Source organism: Polypterus senegalus, chromosome 17 (genome assembly GCF_016835505.1).
Source record: "Polypterus senegalus isolate Bchr_013 chromosome 17, ASM1683550v1, whole genome shotgun sequence".
Lineage (NCBI taxonomy): Eukaryota > Metazoa > Chordata > Cladistia > Polypteriformes > Polypteridae > Polypterus > Polypterus senegalus.
The window spans coordinates 16,708,089-16,725,062 of NC_053170.1; the positions used below are offsets into that span (position 1 = coordinate 16,708,089).

General features: G+C 36.1%; 1 protein-coding gene across 2 annotated transcripts in view; it reads right to left on the minus strand.

Annotated features, from left to right (window-relative positions):
• LOC120517725 (zinc finger protein Aiolos-like) overlaps positions 1–16,974 on the minus strand; it is a 124,274-nt gene that overhangs the window by 66,021 nt on the left and 41,279 nt on the right. For both annotated transcript variants that reach the window (XM_039740184.1, XM_039740185.1), the window contains 2 exons: positions 11,617–11,856; positions 641–808 (listed from right to left, as the gene is read on the minus strand). In XM_039740184.1, coding sequence (XP_039596118.1) covers positions 641–808; positions 11,617–11,856 — 408 coding nt within the window. The remainder of the gene's footprint in view (positions 1–640; positions 809–11,616; positions 11,857–16,974) is intronic.

A 16,974-nucleotide genomic window follows, 5' to 3' on the forward strand; every position in this document is an offset into this window, starting at 1 on the left:
AAATATTGTCATTACAACACCAATTTTGAATAACAGACTTGATATGTTCAATCAATTTTATATAGAAACTAAATTAAAAAAATTGATTGTTATCAAATCTGTACTTCTGCTGTTACTTAGATGACCACACCCCCTTTTCAATTAACTTGAATCAGTTGTTTTATGGTATTCTTATCCTTTTTTCTACACTGAATACCATTAAAAAAATGTTTAAGCGATATATGAGTGTGCTGATTCATAACAGTCTTGCTGACTCAATTGGGCAGCTGTACACAGAGATTTGGAACCTCCATCTGGCATAGACAGAACACAGACACACAATTTCAAAGCAGGATACAGAAAAGCATTGTCAGACATTATGTAAGGGAACCTGCAAGAAACCACATTGGCAGTTTCCAGCCACAAAAAGAAGAGCAAACCTTTAACCAGAAATTAAAACACATTATCTGTTTAAGACACTGCATGCATCACCTATATGCAGGCTATGACAAAGATGACTTTGCAGAGTGTGGTATTCCTGGGGCTCTATGTGATTTCACTCATGGTTCATTCACACAATTCTTGATCTAATTTGCATTGCTGCTAGTTTTGTGCATTTATGTATTTTAACTAAATTTTAGAATGCCTCTGTGACCATTACCTGAGTGAGTGCGAAGGTGACCACTAAGTGCATCTCTTCTGCGACACGCATAGCTGCATAAATGGCATTTGAAAGGTTTTTCTCCAGAGTGCAGCTTGATGTGGCGAAGGAGGTTACCCTTCTGAGTAAAAGAAGCTCCACATTGATTGCAGTGAAATGGGCGCTCACCTAAAAGTTTGAGAAAAATGGAATGTTAGAAGCAAAACCCACACATCCCACATCTGTGTAGTATAGACATTAAAGGTACAGAACTCCATCATGTCTTCATAAGTGTAGCTGATGCACATAGGACAGCCAACAGAAGTTTGTGATTTACTGTTCTTCAAGTCAAGATGGGTAGTACTCACAGAAAAGATGAGACACTACCAACCTATGCCAGGCTGACAGACCTATACAATTCCTACATTCCTCCTCTAATGGCTACACACTACTGTGAAGCTTTGTCTTTCTAAAGGCAAAATGATGACAAATACCCATTTTCTCTTTTACAGCACTCTGTAAATTTCAAATTATTTTAACATAATCTTTGTACAAACTTCATGCTGTATGGTTTCACTTATTGGTGTTTTACCCAGGTTTATTTGAAGCAGAAACACTAAATAATATTATTGGGGTTTAGTATAGGCTCAATGGCCCTCCTGTACTTGCTAAACTGTGGTTTTTGCCACTTCTAAATAGAGAAATACAACTGACTGAGCTGGACTTGTATTAAAAATGATGTGTGAAGAAAAAAAATATCTAATTGTATTATATAACATAAAACTGAACTCTCACCTTGGACAGAGTGCTAAACATGCTTTTCTTTGGGTGTGTGCATTTAATTTGGAACTGGTAGGAAACCACAGCTCATACAGAAAATAATTGTTCTTGCCAGCAAGCTGAACCACAAGCAGAAACCAAGAGGTGTTTTGGACATTGTTAATAAGTAAAATGCATTCTTCCATTGTTGAACCCTGGAGTCACAGGCCACATTTACACTACCAGCTCTCAGTGCCTGAATTGGAGTTGGTAAAAAGAATTAGATCCAAAGTCTATGGTATTTGCATTACTTGATCTAGATGTGGCTTGAGTATTATATATACATTCAGCTTATGTGAAATGTATGTGCTATACACACATTGGGAATTATAATATATGCAAGTTGTGAACATCAATCCCTGTATGTTTATTCTGCTGATACTTTTCAATTTCCTATATTTTAGATGCATAGTTTGTTTTCAAAATTTTGTGATTCAGCACAGAACAGCTATGGCATTACATGTTTAGCATTTTTTGCTGTGATGTATACCACCTCCACTCAGAGACAAGTTTGGATATGCAACATAAGTCAAAAGTGGTGTGACTGTATTTTTAGTTGCTTTGTTGACTTCCAATGGCTAAAAATCTGTTCTTTAAAAATGCTGTTTTCTTAACGTACTACTGACTGTTCACATTGTCTGCCATGTTTGTCTTAACATGTCACATGGTGTGCAAAAATGATGTAATCAAGCCACTTCCCCTGTGCATACATCAGATTTGACTGTTTAAAGTCAGATAGGGAATGGGTGATCAAAAATAAAACCATACACAAAAGAAGCCTGTTTTGTAATCTCAAAAAATTATTGGATACCATGTGGATTTAGAATGTCATGTCTGAGATAAGAAATGAATCAAGTCAAGTCAGAGTTGTAGTGAAAATATAATCAAAATTTGATGCCATAGGCAGAGTGGCATGTTCAACATGGCTGATTTAGGGTTTTTAGCAGGCAATAACAGAATGGGGCAGTAAGAGAGTAGGATAAATGAAGAAAATAAGACATATAATGACTTGTACTCATTAAAGGATGTTGGCAGTCTATTGTGAACTACAAACATTTCTTTATTTATACAGCAAGTATACCCCAACATTTTCAGCTAAAAACAAGAAAAACTCATTCTGCTTGTGAGTTCAAATTTAAAATGTGTGTTTATATGTCCAGTTTTTCTAGATCATTTTTACTTATTTCTGGAAAATGAAGGGTAGGGGCAATTAATTCTGTCATAATGAGGACCAATTCATGTGGTGTACTATTTTGGCTATTTCAAATCATCACGTGTGTGTACTGTTTTGGCTACTTGAAATATTCTTTTTTTCTCTCTAAAGAAGTAAAATTATGTTCATACTTGATTAAGTCAAATAAACTCAAATGATAACCATCTGTTTGAATTATCCTAATTATGTTTACTGCCTCAAAGCAGCATTGTAAATGTTTTCATTTGAGCTCTGAGTTACCAATTCTTGACTTCATTGCTGCTTTCAATACAGCTCATCACAGTACTTTCCTGAAGCTGACAAATTATGCTAAAACACCACAAAACACAGGGAAATTTAACATTAATATTAACTGAAAGAATTTGGCTGTTACAGGTGAATCAAGCTCTCTATAGTCAATTTCATGTATTTTTAGAATATTAGAACAATTTTGAAGAGGACATGCCATTCAGCTTACCTGATTTCCAGAGAAAAACGCTGAGTTAAGTTTTTTCCTATTGTCTACCACACAACTTGGTCATGTATTATAGGAGTGTATGCATCTTTGTGTGAAAACAATCCTTCTAACTTTTGTGCAAAATTTACCTTTAGCAACTTTTCATCAATGCCCCGGTATTTTTTTGACCTGTTTTAAAATAACAGCTTACATCCACTTAACTAACTCACTTTATAATTCTGAACACTTCAACCATGTGACTTCTTGATATCCATATGCTCAAACTACTCCAATTTTTCCTCATATCAAATATTGACACTATTACTAGCTGATCTCCTCTGAACTTTCTATAGCACTGTTATGTCTTTATTGTAAGACTATGTCTTGTTTTGTGTGTCAAAACTGCTTACAGTTCACCAGATGAGGCCTCACTAGTGCCTTACACAGCTTAAGCATAACCTCTACCGCACAGCAAGGTGCTATATAACCTAACATTCTATTAGCTTTTTAATTCATTTCTGTACACTCTTGGTTGTAGAAACTAAAGAGTTTACTATGATTCTTAAGTCCTTCTCATAATGCATACTTTCAAGTTCAAGTTACACATATTGTGTATTTCAATCTAACATTTTAATTCCTACGTGTAATGCTTTACATTTACTTTTATTAAATTTCATTTACCAAAGATTTGCCCAAGTCTTGAATTCTCAAATGATATGACTTGTAGGTAACCACCCAAATATCAGATTGTGATCAGACCTACACATGTAATACTCCGATCTAAATCCTGTCAAATAAGCAAACCAGCCTCTATGGTTCAATGTCTGAGGCTTTGCCTCAAGCACTGACGTCTGAGGTTCGATCCCTGCAAACTGTACTATATAATGTCTATGATGTGAATCTCGCAACTGAGAGGACAGTAACCACCCACATTTCAGATTGGAATCAGGTCTATGTGTATATATATATATATATATATATATTATATATATATACACTGAAATTGAAATCCAGTTACCTGGATTGCGGCACCTAAAGGGGAATAACACTGCTTTCGGTGCCAGGTAAGGTTCTTGCTAGGATCAAACTCAATAGGATCCGTGATGACCTGCTCACCTCCCAGTGACTGGAGCAATCTGGTTTTACGCCTAAGAAGTCTATCATTGACTGCATCCTGGCAATGAGGATTTTCATGGAGTACAAACACGAATATTGGCGGAGTTTCTTTGCAGCCTTTGTCGATTTTTGTAAAGCGTTCGACTCAGTTGACCATGCTGCCCTGTGGGACATCCTGGGACTTTGCAGGATCCCCCAAGGTTACTGCAAGTCATAGCCAGCCTGTACACTGGTACTGTGAGTGTTGTGCAGAGTGGATGCAGAACCTCTGTGCTTTTCGTAATGGATTCTGGGGTTTGTCAGGGGTGTGTTCTTGCTCCTACTCTGTTCAATGCTTGCATGGACTGGGTGTTGGGCAAGGTCTTGGGGTCCAGCGCCTGTGGGGTATCTGTTGGTAAAAACCAAGATTCAAGCCTTTAATGACCTCTTAGGCATAGCCATCAGCAGTGTGTGTGTCTGTGGAGAGAGTGTCGATCTTGTCGAGAGGTTTACTTACTTCAGCAGTGACATTCATGTCTCTGGTGACTCTTCCTGTGAAGTCAACAGAAAGATTGGAACAACATGGGAGGTCATGAGGTCGCCGAAAAGAAGTGTGTGGCACTCCTGATTTCTTTGTAAGAGGACAAAGGTTCAAGTCTTCAGAGTACTTGTGCTTCCTGTCTTACTATATAGTTGCGCGACATGGACAGTAGCCAGTGACCTGAGAAGAAGACTGGACTCCTTCAGTACTGTGTCTCTTCTGAGAATCCTTGGGTTCCGCTGGTTTGACTTTCTGTAGAATGACCGGTTGCTCACGGATTCCCGAATGAGGCACATTACCTGCATTGTGAGGGAGTGTGGCGCGATTCCCAGAGTGTGATCCAGCTCAGAGGATTCTCATTGCTGAGGACCCGAGTGGCTGGACCAGGCCAAGGGGACACCCACGTAACACCTGGCTGTGGCAGATAGATGGTCATTTTCAAAGGTTGTTTGCCTGGGGGGTTGCCAAGCAGGATCCTGAGCTGTTTTGTCATGTGCGCTGTACCAGTGTATTCTCTCCAACCTAACCTGACCTTGTAAAGACATACTTCATTTTATGATTTAGTTTTCTTAGATTATCCTTTTTTTCTCCTTTTACTATATTTTTTCTGTCCTGAATTATTTTTCCATTTTTTTCACCTTTAATTCTTTGTGGTTATTATAGTTAATCAACATTTGTTGGTTTCTCTGTTTAATTTAATTATTATGTGTTCTTTAATTGTGTGTTTATTGTTAATTAGGGAAAGGTTCCACAGGTACTACAGGAAATAAGGCTGCAGTTCCTGGGTACCTTTTTCAATAAGTTGTGACCACAGCTTCCTTGCTGTGGTATTAGTTCTTTTACCTGTGCTCTTAAGCTGCGTTTTATGCCCACTTTTCATAGTTTTGTAAATTCATGGTCTATTGACCATTTAGCATTTTGGATTTCTTGATTTTAATATAGAAAGTTTCTAGTATTGACCTTCCTGATTAAAATGCGCAATATCTGTAATGGGGGCTATATGACATATATACTAATTAGCAACGACTAAATCCTTGTTGCAAAAAAATACCACTTTCACAAGTCTATTACTGGAATACCTCCAAAATGAAGCTGCTGTTCTTTCGACCTTATTAATATTCACTAGTTGATTTTTATATCAATCTCTTAAAGCTTTGAACCAATTATTACCAATAACCTTTGTGCCACATTTTGGTCCCTGGTAGCTTTCTGGTAGGAAAAAATGAATACATATTTTCCAAAATTCAAATAATCAGTCAGTAAGTCATTATCCAACCCGCTATATCCTAACTCAGGGTCACGGGACTCGGCTGGAGCCAATCCCAGCCAGCACAGGGTACAAGATAGGAACAAATCCCTGGGCTGGGCGCTAGCCCACCGCAGGACACACACACCCACTAGGGACAATGTAGGATCACCAATGTAAGAACAGTCTTTGGACTGTGGGAGGAAATCGGAGCATCCGGAGGAAACCTACGCAGGCATGGGAAGAACTTGCAAACTCCACGCAAGAATGACTTAGAAAATGAACCTAGGTCTCCTTACTGCGAGGCAGCAGCGCTACCACTGTGCCACCGTGCCGTCCAATTCAAAGAATATATTTTAGAAAAACAACTCACCCAAAACAAGCCACAATTTCTTAATGGTTTCTTATGCTCAACAAGGCTACTTGTGCAATATAAGAAAACAAAAATGTAGACATGTTAGGATGGGGAATACAGCAGTTTGTTAGAGAATAACACATAGATTTAAATGCATCTCTTTTAACATTTGTTTTTCATTTTCTGGAATCTGCCAAATCATCCTAAAATGTCTTTTTGTTTTTTAAAAAGAAAACTAGTAATTAAGAATATCTGTTTTTCTTTTTTTGGACCAAGAACAATTTTTCACCCTGTCAAGAAGTACTTGTTATTGAATCTTATTGTTGTTATTGGATCTTAAGCAGTCAACACACAACTAACAGGCATTAACATAGATGACAGTTTCTAAATGCATAAATATGTTTAAAATGTAACTATTATATTTAATCTTTCAAATATGATATGTAATAAAATGCAAGATATATGCATAAATCAAATAATGTTGTACACTGCTAAGTACTTTAAAATTCACAGAATGAATAAGTAGAGAAAAAAGGTAAAGAGGTGAGTATTACATAAATGCAAACAATTATGCATGTGAATCTTTTCAGTTTTACACCCACATCACATAACTCCTGAATTCAGTCATCTAATTAAAAGCAAATCTGTTGTAGGGTATCTGGTTTATAAACTAACTTAGGCCAGACTGTTGTATATAAATTTCATAAACTTTCTGGCAAGAATAACACTGTGATGATGATGGTCAGGGACTACTGACACATCATGCCCTGATGAAATGAAGAGGCTTCATTAAACATTTATTTGTTACATCACTATCAACTAAATGCACATTTTAAGATATAAAATTAAAATGTATTAAATAATTTTTGTGAATCTTACTTACATAAAACTGACTTTTAGCGATAAAATCGGTTTTCATAATGTGTCATTTCTGAAATAAGTTGCTATTGCACAGGTTTTGCTTTATTGGGGAAAAGGTTGTCTGACATGTTTCTATGCACAATTTCATTTATACTGTAAATTATGTACCTTTGGCTTTCCTAACTTTTTAAAAATAAAGGAAATGAAAAGGATATACAGGCATCTGATTAATACCAGCTCGGGATATCACAAAGACCAATATTTCGGTACTAATTCTGTAGTAAAGTTTAGAAGACTCATGTTTGACAGACAGTAGATAAATTACTCCATAAGATGCAATAATGCATAATAAAAATGTGTGTGAAACTACAGATAAAAATTTATTGTCAGTGTTCATGATAGATCAGCGCATCAACATATGTCGAAAGAAAAACAGCATGTCAGGAAATGCTTTTGTGTTTGCGCAATAAAATGTTAGCATGTGAATACAGGAAAAGCAAAACACACACACAGGCTTTCATCATTGGCATTTTTATCCCATTGTGGAATTAGTTCAGAAATAGATCTGTGAGTACTTTGAGAGTGAAATAACATTATTAATCAAATGAAGTGCAATCATCTAACTTGAGCTGTCACACATTTGTAATAACACATGAAAAGATAATAAGATTAATCACTTTTAAAAAGTGTCTTACACATTCCTAATAAATGAACTGAGTGCTTTGCATTCATTCTCTAATTGTAATGAGCATTTATACAGATTCCATAAGTCCAAGCATCTGTCAATTTTCTAACCAGCATATACAGCACAGGGTCGTGCTGGGGTGCGACTAACGCATTCATAGTTATGTATATTGGACTGTGGGACAAGGGAAGGTGCCAAGCAACAGTTGTAGCAAGTAAATGTTGATACAAGATTCAAACAAATTGGCTGTTTGGCTTGTCTACACTGGGAATGACATGAGTTGCTTGCTCTATTTGTTTTTACTAAAATAAAATTTACTTGGTTTTTCAAAGCTTTGAAGAACTAGGCACATCTTACTATTAGAGTGACATATATTGTGTTAGTAGAGATGCGTAATCGCCAAAACATGCAGTTAATAGACAAACAAAACAGCATACTTCATTGACAAATATGAATCTGTAGACACTGAGTTTATGTAATTAAATTGGCCTTTGAAGGAAAACGTTTGTTCATTAGTATAACTCATAAGTAAAAGCACACGTCATATATTTGAATGGTACATTGAAGAATATAATACTGCCTTACAGTTATAGATTTACTGCCTACAGATAATAACAGCACAAGTAATCTGTAATTATTACACTATGGGGATCCCTATTTCTGCTGCACATTAAAATTCAAACCTTGCTGTGTATTTTGATATTTATGAATGACAATACTATACTTTAATAAAAGGCCATTGAATGGGATTTCTGTTTTTGGCATGGTATTAAGTATGGTAAAATTTCACTGGTATTGTTAAAAAATACAAAACTTCTGGTAATACTTGCCAAACACTAATATAGCTTATATCTCAGCTGAACACCACAGTTAATAACATAACAACAAGAGGACTGGGCCTAATGATGCAATTACTTATGATATGTCTACAAGAAAATGTAATTTTAATGCAGCATAAGCCAGTATTTGATGATAAAGGCTGCGTCAGGAGGTTCTGAGAATTTGTAGATGAGAACCACTTTAATGAAAGTGTCAAGATGAACATCTGAAATGCTGTACAGACATAGAGGGCCATTTGTCAAACCACTGGATTGCCAATGATTAACCACTAGTCCCAATCCAAAAGTGCAATGCTATAGCGTCACACAAATTGCCCAATTGTGTTGAATACAGAGACATTTGGGATCAGTAATACCAGCATCCACTACTGGGTTTATGAGGCATCAATGGCCATTCAAGACAGAATGATGCACTGGTGTACCACATTGTTAGTTTATAATTCCTGGTGCTTGTTGATGACAAGTGTTTAATTCGTGACTTTTTTGTTGTCATACCTGGGACCGCACATAATATAGCCATGTTTACCAAATTAGATTTATAGAAATATGCAGAACAATTTAAAGGCTACCTAAATATAATGAACGCCTAGACAGGCTACATAAGCACTACCCAGTTTTTAAGTAAAGTTACTGATGTCTTTTTATGAATGCCCAAGAGAAAATGTGGTTATTTAATTTATTTAAATTGACACAACATATTACGGAAAGCTGCAGGTGATATGATTTTGACAGGCTGTATATTTTCTTAAAGGAGAAGCATGTGATGAAAATCCTCTCACGTGACAATAAATGTATATGTAAATGCTTAATATGTAATTATTTTTCCTGGCAAAAACGTTTCTACTACAATTTTTCTCAGCTTTTCAAGTATCAACAATTTATTTCTTAAAACAGAATTGAAAAAGTTTAATCTGTTTTTGCATTATATTACTGACAACTGTCATTTAAATCGCCTGTATCAACAAAGATTTTTTCATGTAAAATATTATGGATGAAAACCTGGCCCATCATTCTGAAGGTCACTGTAGCGCCATTTCTAAATATCTGGTGCTCCAAAAAATTAGGTCACAGACATTGTCTTGAAATGAAGAAGAACTGTAATTAGTGTGAATCTTCCCAACTTTGTCAGTTCTGACAAAATCATCTGGAGCAAAATGTACAATTACAGTACCCTGCTGGTCACAAAGAATCATAGAGCAATGTCATTATTCAATGTCTTGCCTAATGCCATTATGCATTGCTTCACTATCACTAATACACTTTTGTACAAATGAGACAGATAAGAAAGCAGCAGGCAAAAATTATTTTTCATTAACACAAGCAATAAAGTTCATCCTAGCTTTACATCTGGTTGAAACTCAAGATTTTTGGAGGAATTTAGTTAATCCTTTCCTTCATTTAATCTTTGGAAAAGCAAATACCTGTGACAGAAATGACTCTTCTGACAACTCTCTGAACTGAGAATAAGTCCCTGAAGGACAAACATGCACCAAAAGAAGTCACCTTTATTAAAAACATTAATACGGGTATGAATAAATACAGGGACAAAACAAAACTACAAAATAAACAGAATCCAAACAACACATCTGACAGTCTCTCTTGGCTTGTACAAATGAGTTCTGGTTTATCGCACAAAATACTGTCTTAGCTTCCTTTCTCTCTTTATCATGCTTTCTCTTAATGACTGGTCTCTCATCCTCCAGCTAGTGAGCTCTTGACCTAGTTCAACTCCCAATGCTAGATGCAATATGGTGTCTCTAGGCAATTGGGGGCTTTAAATCATCTTCTGGGGGCATTTCCCTGAATCACGACTGCAGTGATGGACTGCAATATGTTTGCACCAGGGACAACAGGTTAGAACAATTAATCATGTTGGTTGATAGAACCTCACACAGTTGTCAAGCATGGTCTTAGAGTTGTAACAGTCTGAAGTTCTTTTGCTGCCTTAGGAGCTGGTCAACTTGTTTTCATGGAAGGAAAAAATTACTTTTGTTTTGTGAAAAAGAATGCAAAACCATCTGTCTCTCAGCTATAACAAAAGCAGGTAATACTGTAAGAGAATTATTTCAAAGATATATGAACAGCAAATTTTCCTGTATATTTATTTCATGAACAGTCAACTTGTGTCTCTTACTAATATTTAAAGACACAAATCTGATAATATTCCGTACCAAATATTGCAAAGATTTTGAAAATCTAAATGGGGAAAATGCTTTTGAGAAAACTGTACACCACACTTAACTCACAATGCTAAACTCACTATGTCACTTCTTTGTATCTCCACACCAATGTGACATGGAAGAAATGCTGTTGCGATGATGGGTAAAGGGGCAGCTCTACTCAAGAATTTTACTATTTCGCAAAAAACATTCTAGATTTGCTTCAATGTATATAGGCGTTTTAATATGGAATCAGCTACACAAAAGCTACTTGGATACAATAAATCTGTTAACCTTGTTTTTTACTAACTAGGTGCTTTGGCTCATGAATTTTACTCAGTTAATGATTTCAGTGCTGTGGTTAATTCAATGTGGCTTAAAGACTCATTTTCTTCAGATATTTAAGTATACAATTTTTAGCTCCAAAGCATTTAATTAATTGTGCCTTTTCTTAGAATGATTGATGAGCTTTCCATTTAAAAACCTGAGTGAGCTGTATAAGTGGTAGACAAGTAAATTTAGATTTCTATCACATTCTCAAAATAACTCTTATACCTTACTAATCAAATATGAAAATTGCCTGTTGCTAGCACAGTAGGAAATGCTGGGAAATATAAAGTGTTCCAAAACAACTCAAACAGTAAATATGTCAGATCATGCAAGTAAACACAGTTTTACTAAAAGCCAATATACTTTTATGATAGGCTCTCAACAAAAATGTTTGAAACAATTTACATAATTTATTTACCAGTGTGGCTGCGCTTATGCACCAGCAAGACATTTAGGCTGACACAGGCCAGTCCACAGATTTCACATGTTAGCTTTCTGCTTGTGGTCCTTGGACTGCTACATGAGTCATCTTGGCTCTCCAAATGGGTATAGTCCCTGTACTCCATATACTGTAAACTTTCTGGTTCATCACCACCACCATCCATTTCTTGAATTTCACTATCATCATCTTCCTGTTCATTTTTCACTTTGACTTCAGCTGTAGACAGAAAGAAAATAATTTCAGTCATTAAACTATTATTTATAACATCGATCTAAACAGATGCAGCAGAATAAAGCTGCAGGAATTATATCAGAAAAAAGAAATGACAACCTGATGTGAAAGCAAAATAAGACAGGTCCTTCATTTTGAGAATAAAGAACACACAAAATATATTTATTTAAAAACTGAAATACAGATTGCATACATTACATTTTGGGTTGCACAGTATACCAAAACTGGAAATGCACCAAAAACACAGTTTTTAAAATGGTACAGTACCAGCATTTTGGTAATATTGGTACCAGAAACAAACAGCAGTTTTGAAAGATGTAGTTAATTGACTATAAGACGGCTGGTGCCCTAAACTAGCTGAAATGCCTATATATTGGAAGGGAGAGAGTGTGCATTTGGTATTATTTCCCCTGGAACTCTAGATGGCAGCCCACCTGGGTTCCCTCAGCACTTCACGGGAGATAGAGTTCTGCTACTCTGCCTTGTCTGGTCATGCAGATCCTGCCAGGGGGTACTACAGGGAATGGGGAGTCCTACTTTGTCAGGCTCCATCCTCACCCAGAGGTGATACCGGACCATGTTAATGGGCCACGGGGAATACTCCTGGTTGTCACATAAAGAAAGTCCGCTGCTGCAGTTCCAGAAGCCTGAACCAGGAGGAAGAAGTGAAAGCTTGCTAGAGGAAGGAGGAGGCAGAGAGAGAGAGAGAGAAAGTCAGACAGAGAGAGAGAGAGAAAGAGGCAGAAGGTAAAAAGAAGAAGAAATAGACATAGTGCTGTTTGCTTATTTGTGCTTGTTGTGCTGTGCTTGCTGGTGGGAAAAGGTTAAGGAAGCCCTTCATGTCAAGATGTGGAACCTGCAGCACACACAGAAGCAGAAAAGAAGTATCGCTTCTACCCCAATGGGAAAGAAGTCCAGGTGTGGCGGAAGCCCAAAGTAGGGCTCTGCAGCTCCCTCAGCTCCCCCTGGTGGCATCCACGGAACCCAACAGGGCTGAGCCAACAGCTCAGCTGTTGCAACCCAGGGGGGCTGCCAAGTAGCAGTTTGGGGGAGATAGCACTCTTCAAAAGCCATATTCCCCTGTCCTTCCTTTAAAGAGGTGTCCCGGCTGGGTAAAAACGCTGGCCGTCCCTCATATAGTCAATCCTTAACATTTGCAGGGGTGACATTTGTGTGATGATGCGAAAGTCAAAAATGTGAATGTTAATACATTGAACATATGGTAACCTACGGTAAATAGTGGGTTATCATCCCACAACCCCGAACATTTGTAAAGAGTTGGAGCTTATCAATCTCCTGAAAACATGAACATTGACCTTGTTTGTAATGAATTTGGCTTCATCTGACTTCCTTTCTACAATGTTCCTAAAAATCTCAACAATTTGATTAATAAAATTATATATGCCTAGACATTTATGGAACGTTCCCAACAGATGTGACAGCCATCAGCTGCTGTGACAAATACCTCATTGGACTTCTCTGCACTATGCTAAATACTTTTTAATTCTTGCCAAAAGCTTTAAAGATCAAGCTTAATGTTGCCCATTATCCACAGAGCTTTTTTCTTTTTTTAACCTTTTCATTAAGGTTCAGTGCATTTACATGGCACAAGTAATTCTATGTACTGTATTTCTTCTCAATGATGACTATTCACTGTACACTTACAACTGCATAATTTAACTGTTAACTACATGATACAAGGAACTTGAAAGTCCATAACTTTTGTAATACCCTTGTTCTATGTATCTGGCCTAACTAGAATAAAAAAAATACATTTCTTACAGATATTTCATTTTTCACAAATGAAATTAATCAAACTAAGTATTTGCAATGTTGAAGGTGGTTGTAAACAATAAGCATCGAGTCCCCAGGTTCAGAACATTTTTAAGCTGAAGTAGTATTTTGAAAGCTAAAAAAACGTGACTGATAACATTTGGCTCAATATCACTTTGCTTTGCTGTTGAATGACAAACTTCTACATACTAAAATTGCTATTGTTGTTTCATTACTGTCATTATTGTTCTTTTATAATCTATCTTACTAGCAACAAGCACTACTTAACATTTTTTTGTTTTATATTCAAAGTTTTATGCAACAATTGCACAAAAGGAATTATACATTTAAAATGTTCTTTTCAACGCTAAATTTAATATTTTCAATTTTTGAACATGGCCACTCCATTAATAAAAGCTGGAGCCAATTACAGCAGCATCAGCTTCAAGACAGGAATCAAATTTGGATGAGACACTAGTCCATCACAAAGTCCACTCAGTTAAAATTAACATTACATGCATACCTTTGGAGATATAGGAGTTAGCTTGAGTACCAGAGAACTCCTCCATGGGTACATGAAGAGAACATGCATAATAAGAATTGAACCAAAGCCAGGTGCCTAGAATAGCAAATAACCACTGTACTATTATGACATCCACACACAGAATGCAGACTGTGTTACTATAAGAAGCAGGATAAATATTTTCAGCAAAAATTGTCCACATTAAAAAAAAGTAATTTTGAACCACTGCAAAAATAACAGTACCAAAATAAAAAATGAAGAAGCAAATCACTAAATTGATAGTTAGGCTGCCATTGCTTTATCCTTCTCCTAAAACATGCTATATCTTCACAGATCAAAGAACATCTCCTTTTTAAAATGGAAATACAATGACATCTGTGAAAACAAGACAGTCATTTCTAAAGTACCTATAGTTATGTGTGGGTTTAGAGGCCATGACACAGCAATGTCATATACTGAACCTGTGCACTATATGTGGTAACAGTCATCCAAGAAGCACTTACCATTATTGCAGTCACAGCAGGAAACTATGGGTGACTGTTCCCCTCACTGACCTAGCAACTCATCTACTAAAACCAGATAAAGATAGGTTGAGAATGTGAAGAAGCGAAACATGCACATTTTTCTTTGATCACAAATCCTGCTAAAGCACTTCTTTCCTGAGCTTACATTCAGATTCCGACACATGAATAAAACTAGTATATATAAGATAGTCTTATAAAATCCAAAAAGGACAACTATGTCCTGACACTTATTTTTTACGTCAATACACATTTTTTGATATATGGACAATTTTCTATTTCTCTTAACCTGTTAACCGTATGGTATTTCATGTCTGACTAAAATTTATAGATTTATCAGTCTTCATCTCAGGTGCCACTTGGTAATCTCACACATTCACACAATATATCTGTACTGCTTTCAAGTTTATACATCTCAGTTTGTTAGTGTTATTTCATTGAGTTGAAAGTGTCTTTCAGAAAAAAGAAACAACGCTTGTCCAAAGTGTAGATAACAGCCTCATTAATAAAAAATATTATTCATTACCATCTGCACAAACATATACTATTTCTACTTACAGTGATTTGCCTTGGCTGATTATGCAAAGAGAAAGGAAAAGTGGGGGGTGGCTATCTGAAGTTCACTGAAGAAGCAGCAAAATTCACCATGACATATGACATGACATTCATTCAAATAAACTTTCAAGAAACATAAGTGGAAATGCGATATTAATAGATTTACAAACTCTAACATCTTTCTTTAGTAAGCAAATACAGTATTTCCTACTTAAGCTTCAAAGAATCTAACCTGGCTTACTCTGCTTTAAGATACAAGGAGAGGCGCTATCGTACTTTTCTTCTGTATGATTCAAAACAATTCCTGATCCCCACAATTTCAAAAATTAAAAAAATATGATCTACATGGAGGAAATGGATTGATATTCTTGTTCCTACCATGCAAATACTGCCATATTCTGCTGTTTTCCAGCTACATCAATTGTCATCATTTCGGAATTTGGTGCTTCTCTTTCTAACTTTGTTAATGAAAACCTTACATGCAGTTTCTATCAACATTAAATCTCTCACTGTATGTACAGAACTCATACTTTTATCAGAAATAAATGAAAAAGATATATCGGACACTCTGAAGTAGCACATTCTAGGTACAGAGGGCATCTGGCAGGTTGGTAAGTTTGCCTTACAATGCAGTACTTCTTCTTTGGGCCTCAAAGATCATGTCTCCTTTTTCCTGTTGCTTTATATTCCTTTGTAAAAAGTACTGCCATGTATTTCCCCAATAAACAAAGAATGCAAATAACTTTGGATTAATTAGCACAATCTTTTTAGGACTTCCTATATTCTTTAGTAAGTCAATACTAGATAAATAAATTCTAACTTAAAGAGCTGACTCAACCACTTCTGATTTTGATAAGATTAAACTAGAAACAGCATCTTTCCGGGTGCACTCATGTTCAGGTTTTCATTATATTTTCAAGGTGCTCAAAACGAACATTTTCTCAGCGAAGTTAAAAGAAAAACACAGATGCAAATTTGAGTTTCACCTGCACCTGTAAGCAACAATAACAAAGTGTTCTGATCCTAACAATAGCAGAGAATGTACAACTTTTGAAAATTTGGATTTGAGCCAGCAGTTGTGACTTCTGTTTGCCAATTCAATCTCTTATATTCTTGAGAATTAGATGATTAAATCTACTACAATATAGTAAAGAACAGATTAAGCCTGGTCATTGGTGGGATCACAAGAAGAATTTTAACTCCTTCAACTCTTTGATTTGCAGCACAATTTCTATTTATTGGCAAATTTGAAAACACAGAAATAGAGTAAGGAGTTGCACTTCTATTAACAGTCATATCTAAAAGAATGACTGTATCTAGTGAACACCAACTCAGTTAATATATAGACCCTGTATCAAACATAAGCATCCTTGTACTTAGTATAGCACTGTAAGAGTTAAAACCTACATGAACAATAGGAGAGCAATCCTTAATATCAACAAGTACCTATCAGAAACCAAAAGGTAAAATGTGCATTTTTAAAGCCTGAGCTGAAAAAAAATGCTACACACACAATCTGGGCATTTGGGTTAGGGTCACAAAAGAACTGGCAAGAAACAACCACCAGCATGAAAAATAGTCACCCTGCTAACATTTCAATTTCCTAAATTTCTCTTTTCCATGTGCTAGATTGTTCTGGCAAAGGTATGTAGTTAAATTTAACTCTATAATGAGATTGGTGAGTGCTATGTAACCTTGGTAACACTTGCGCTTAGCTACTGCAAAAATGTA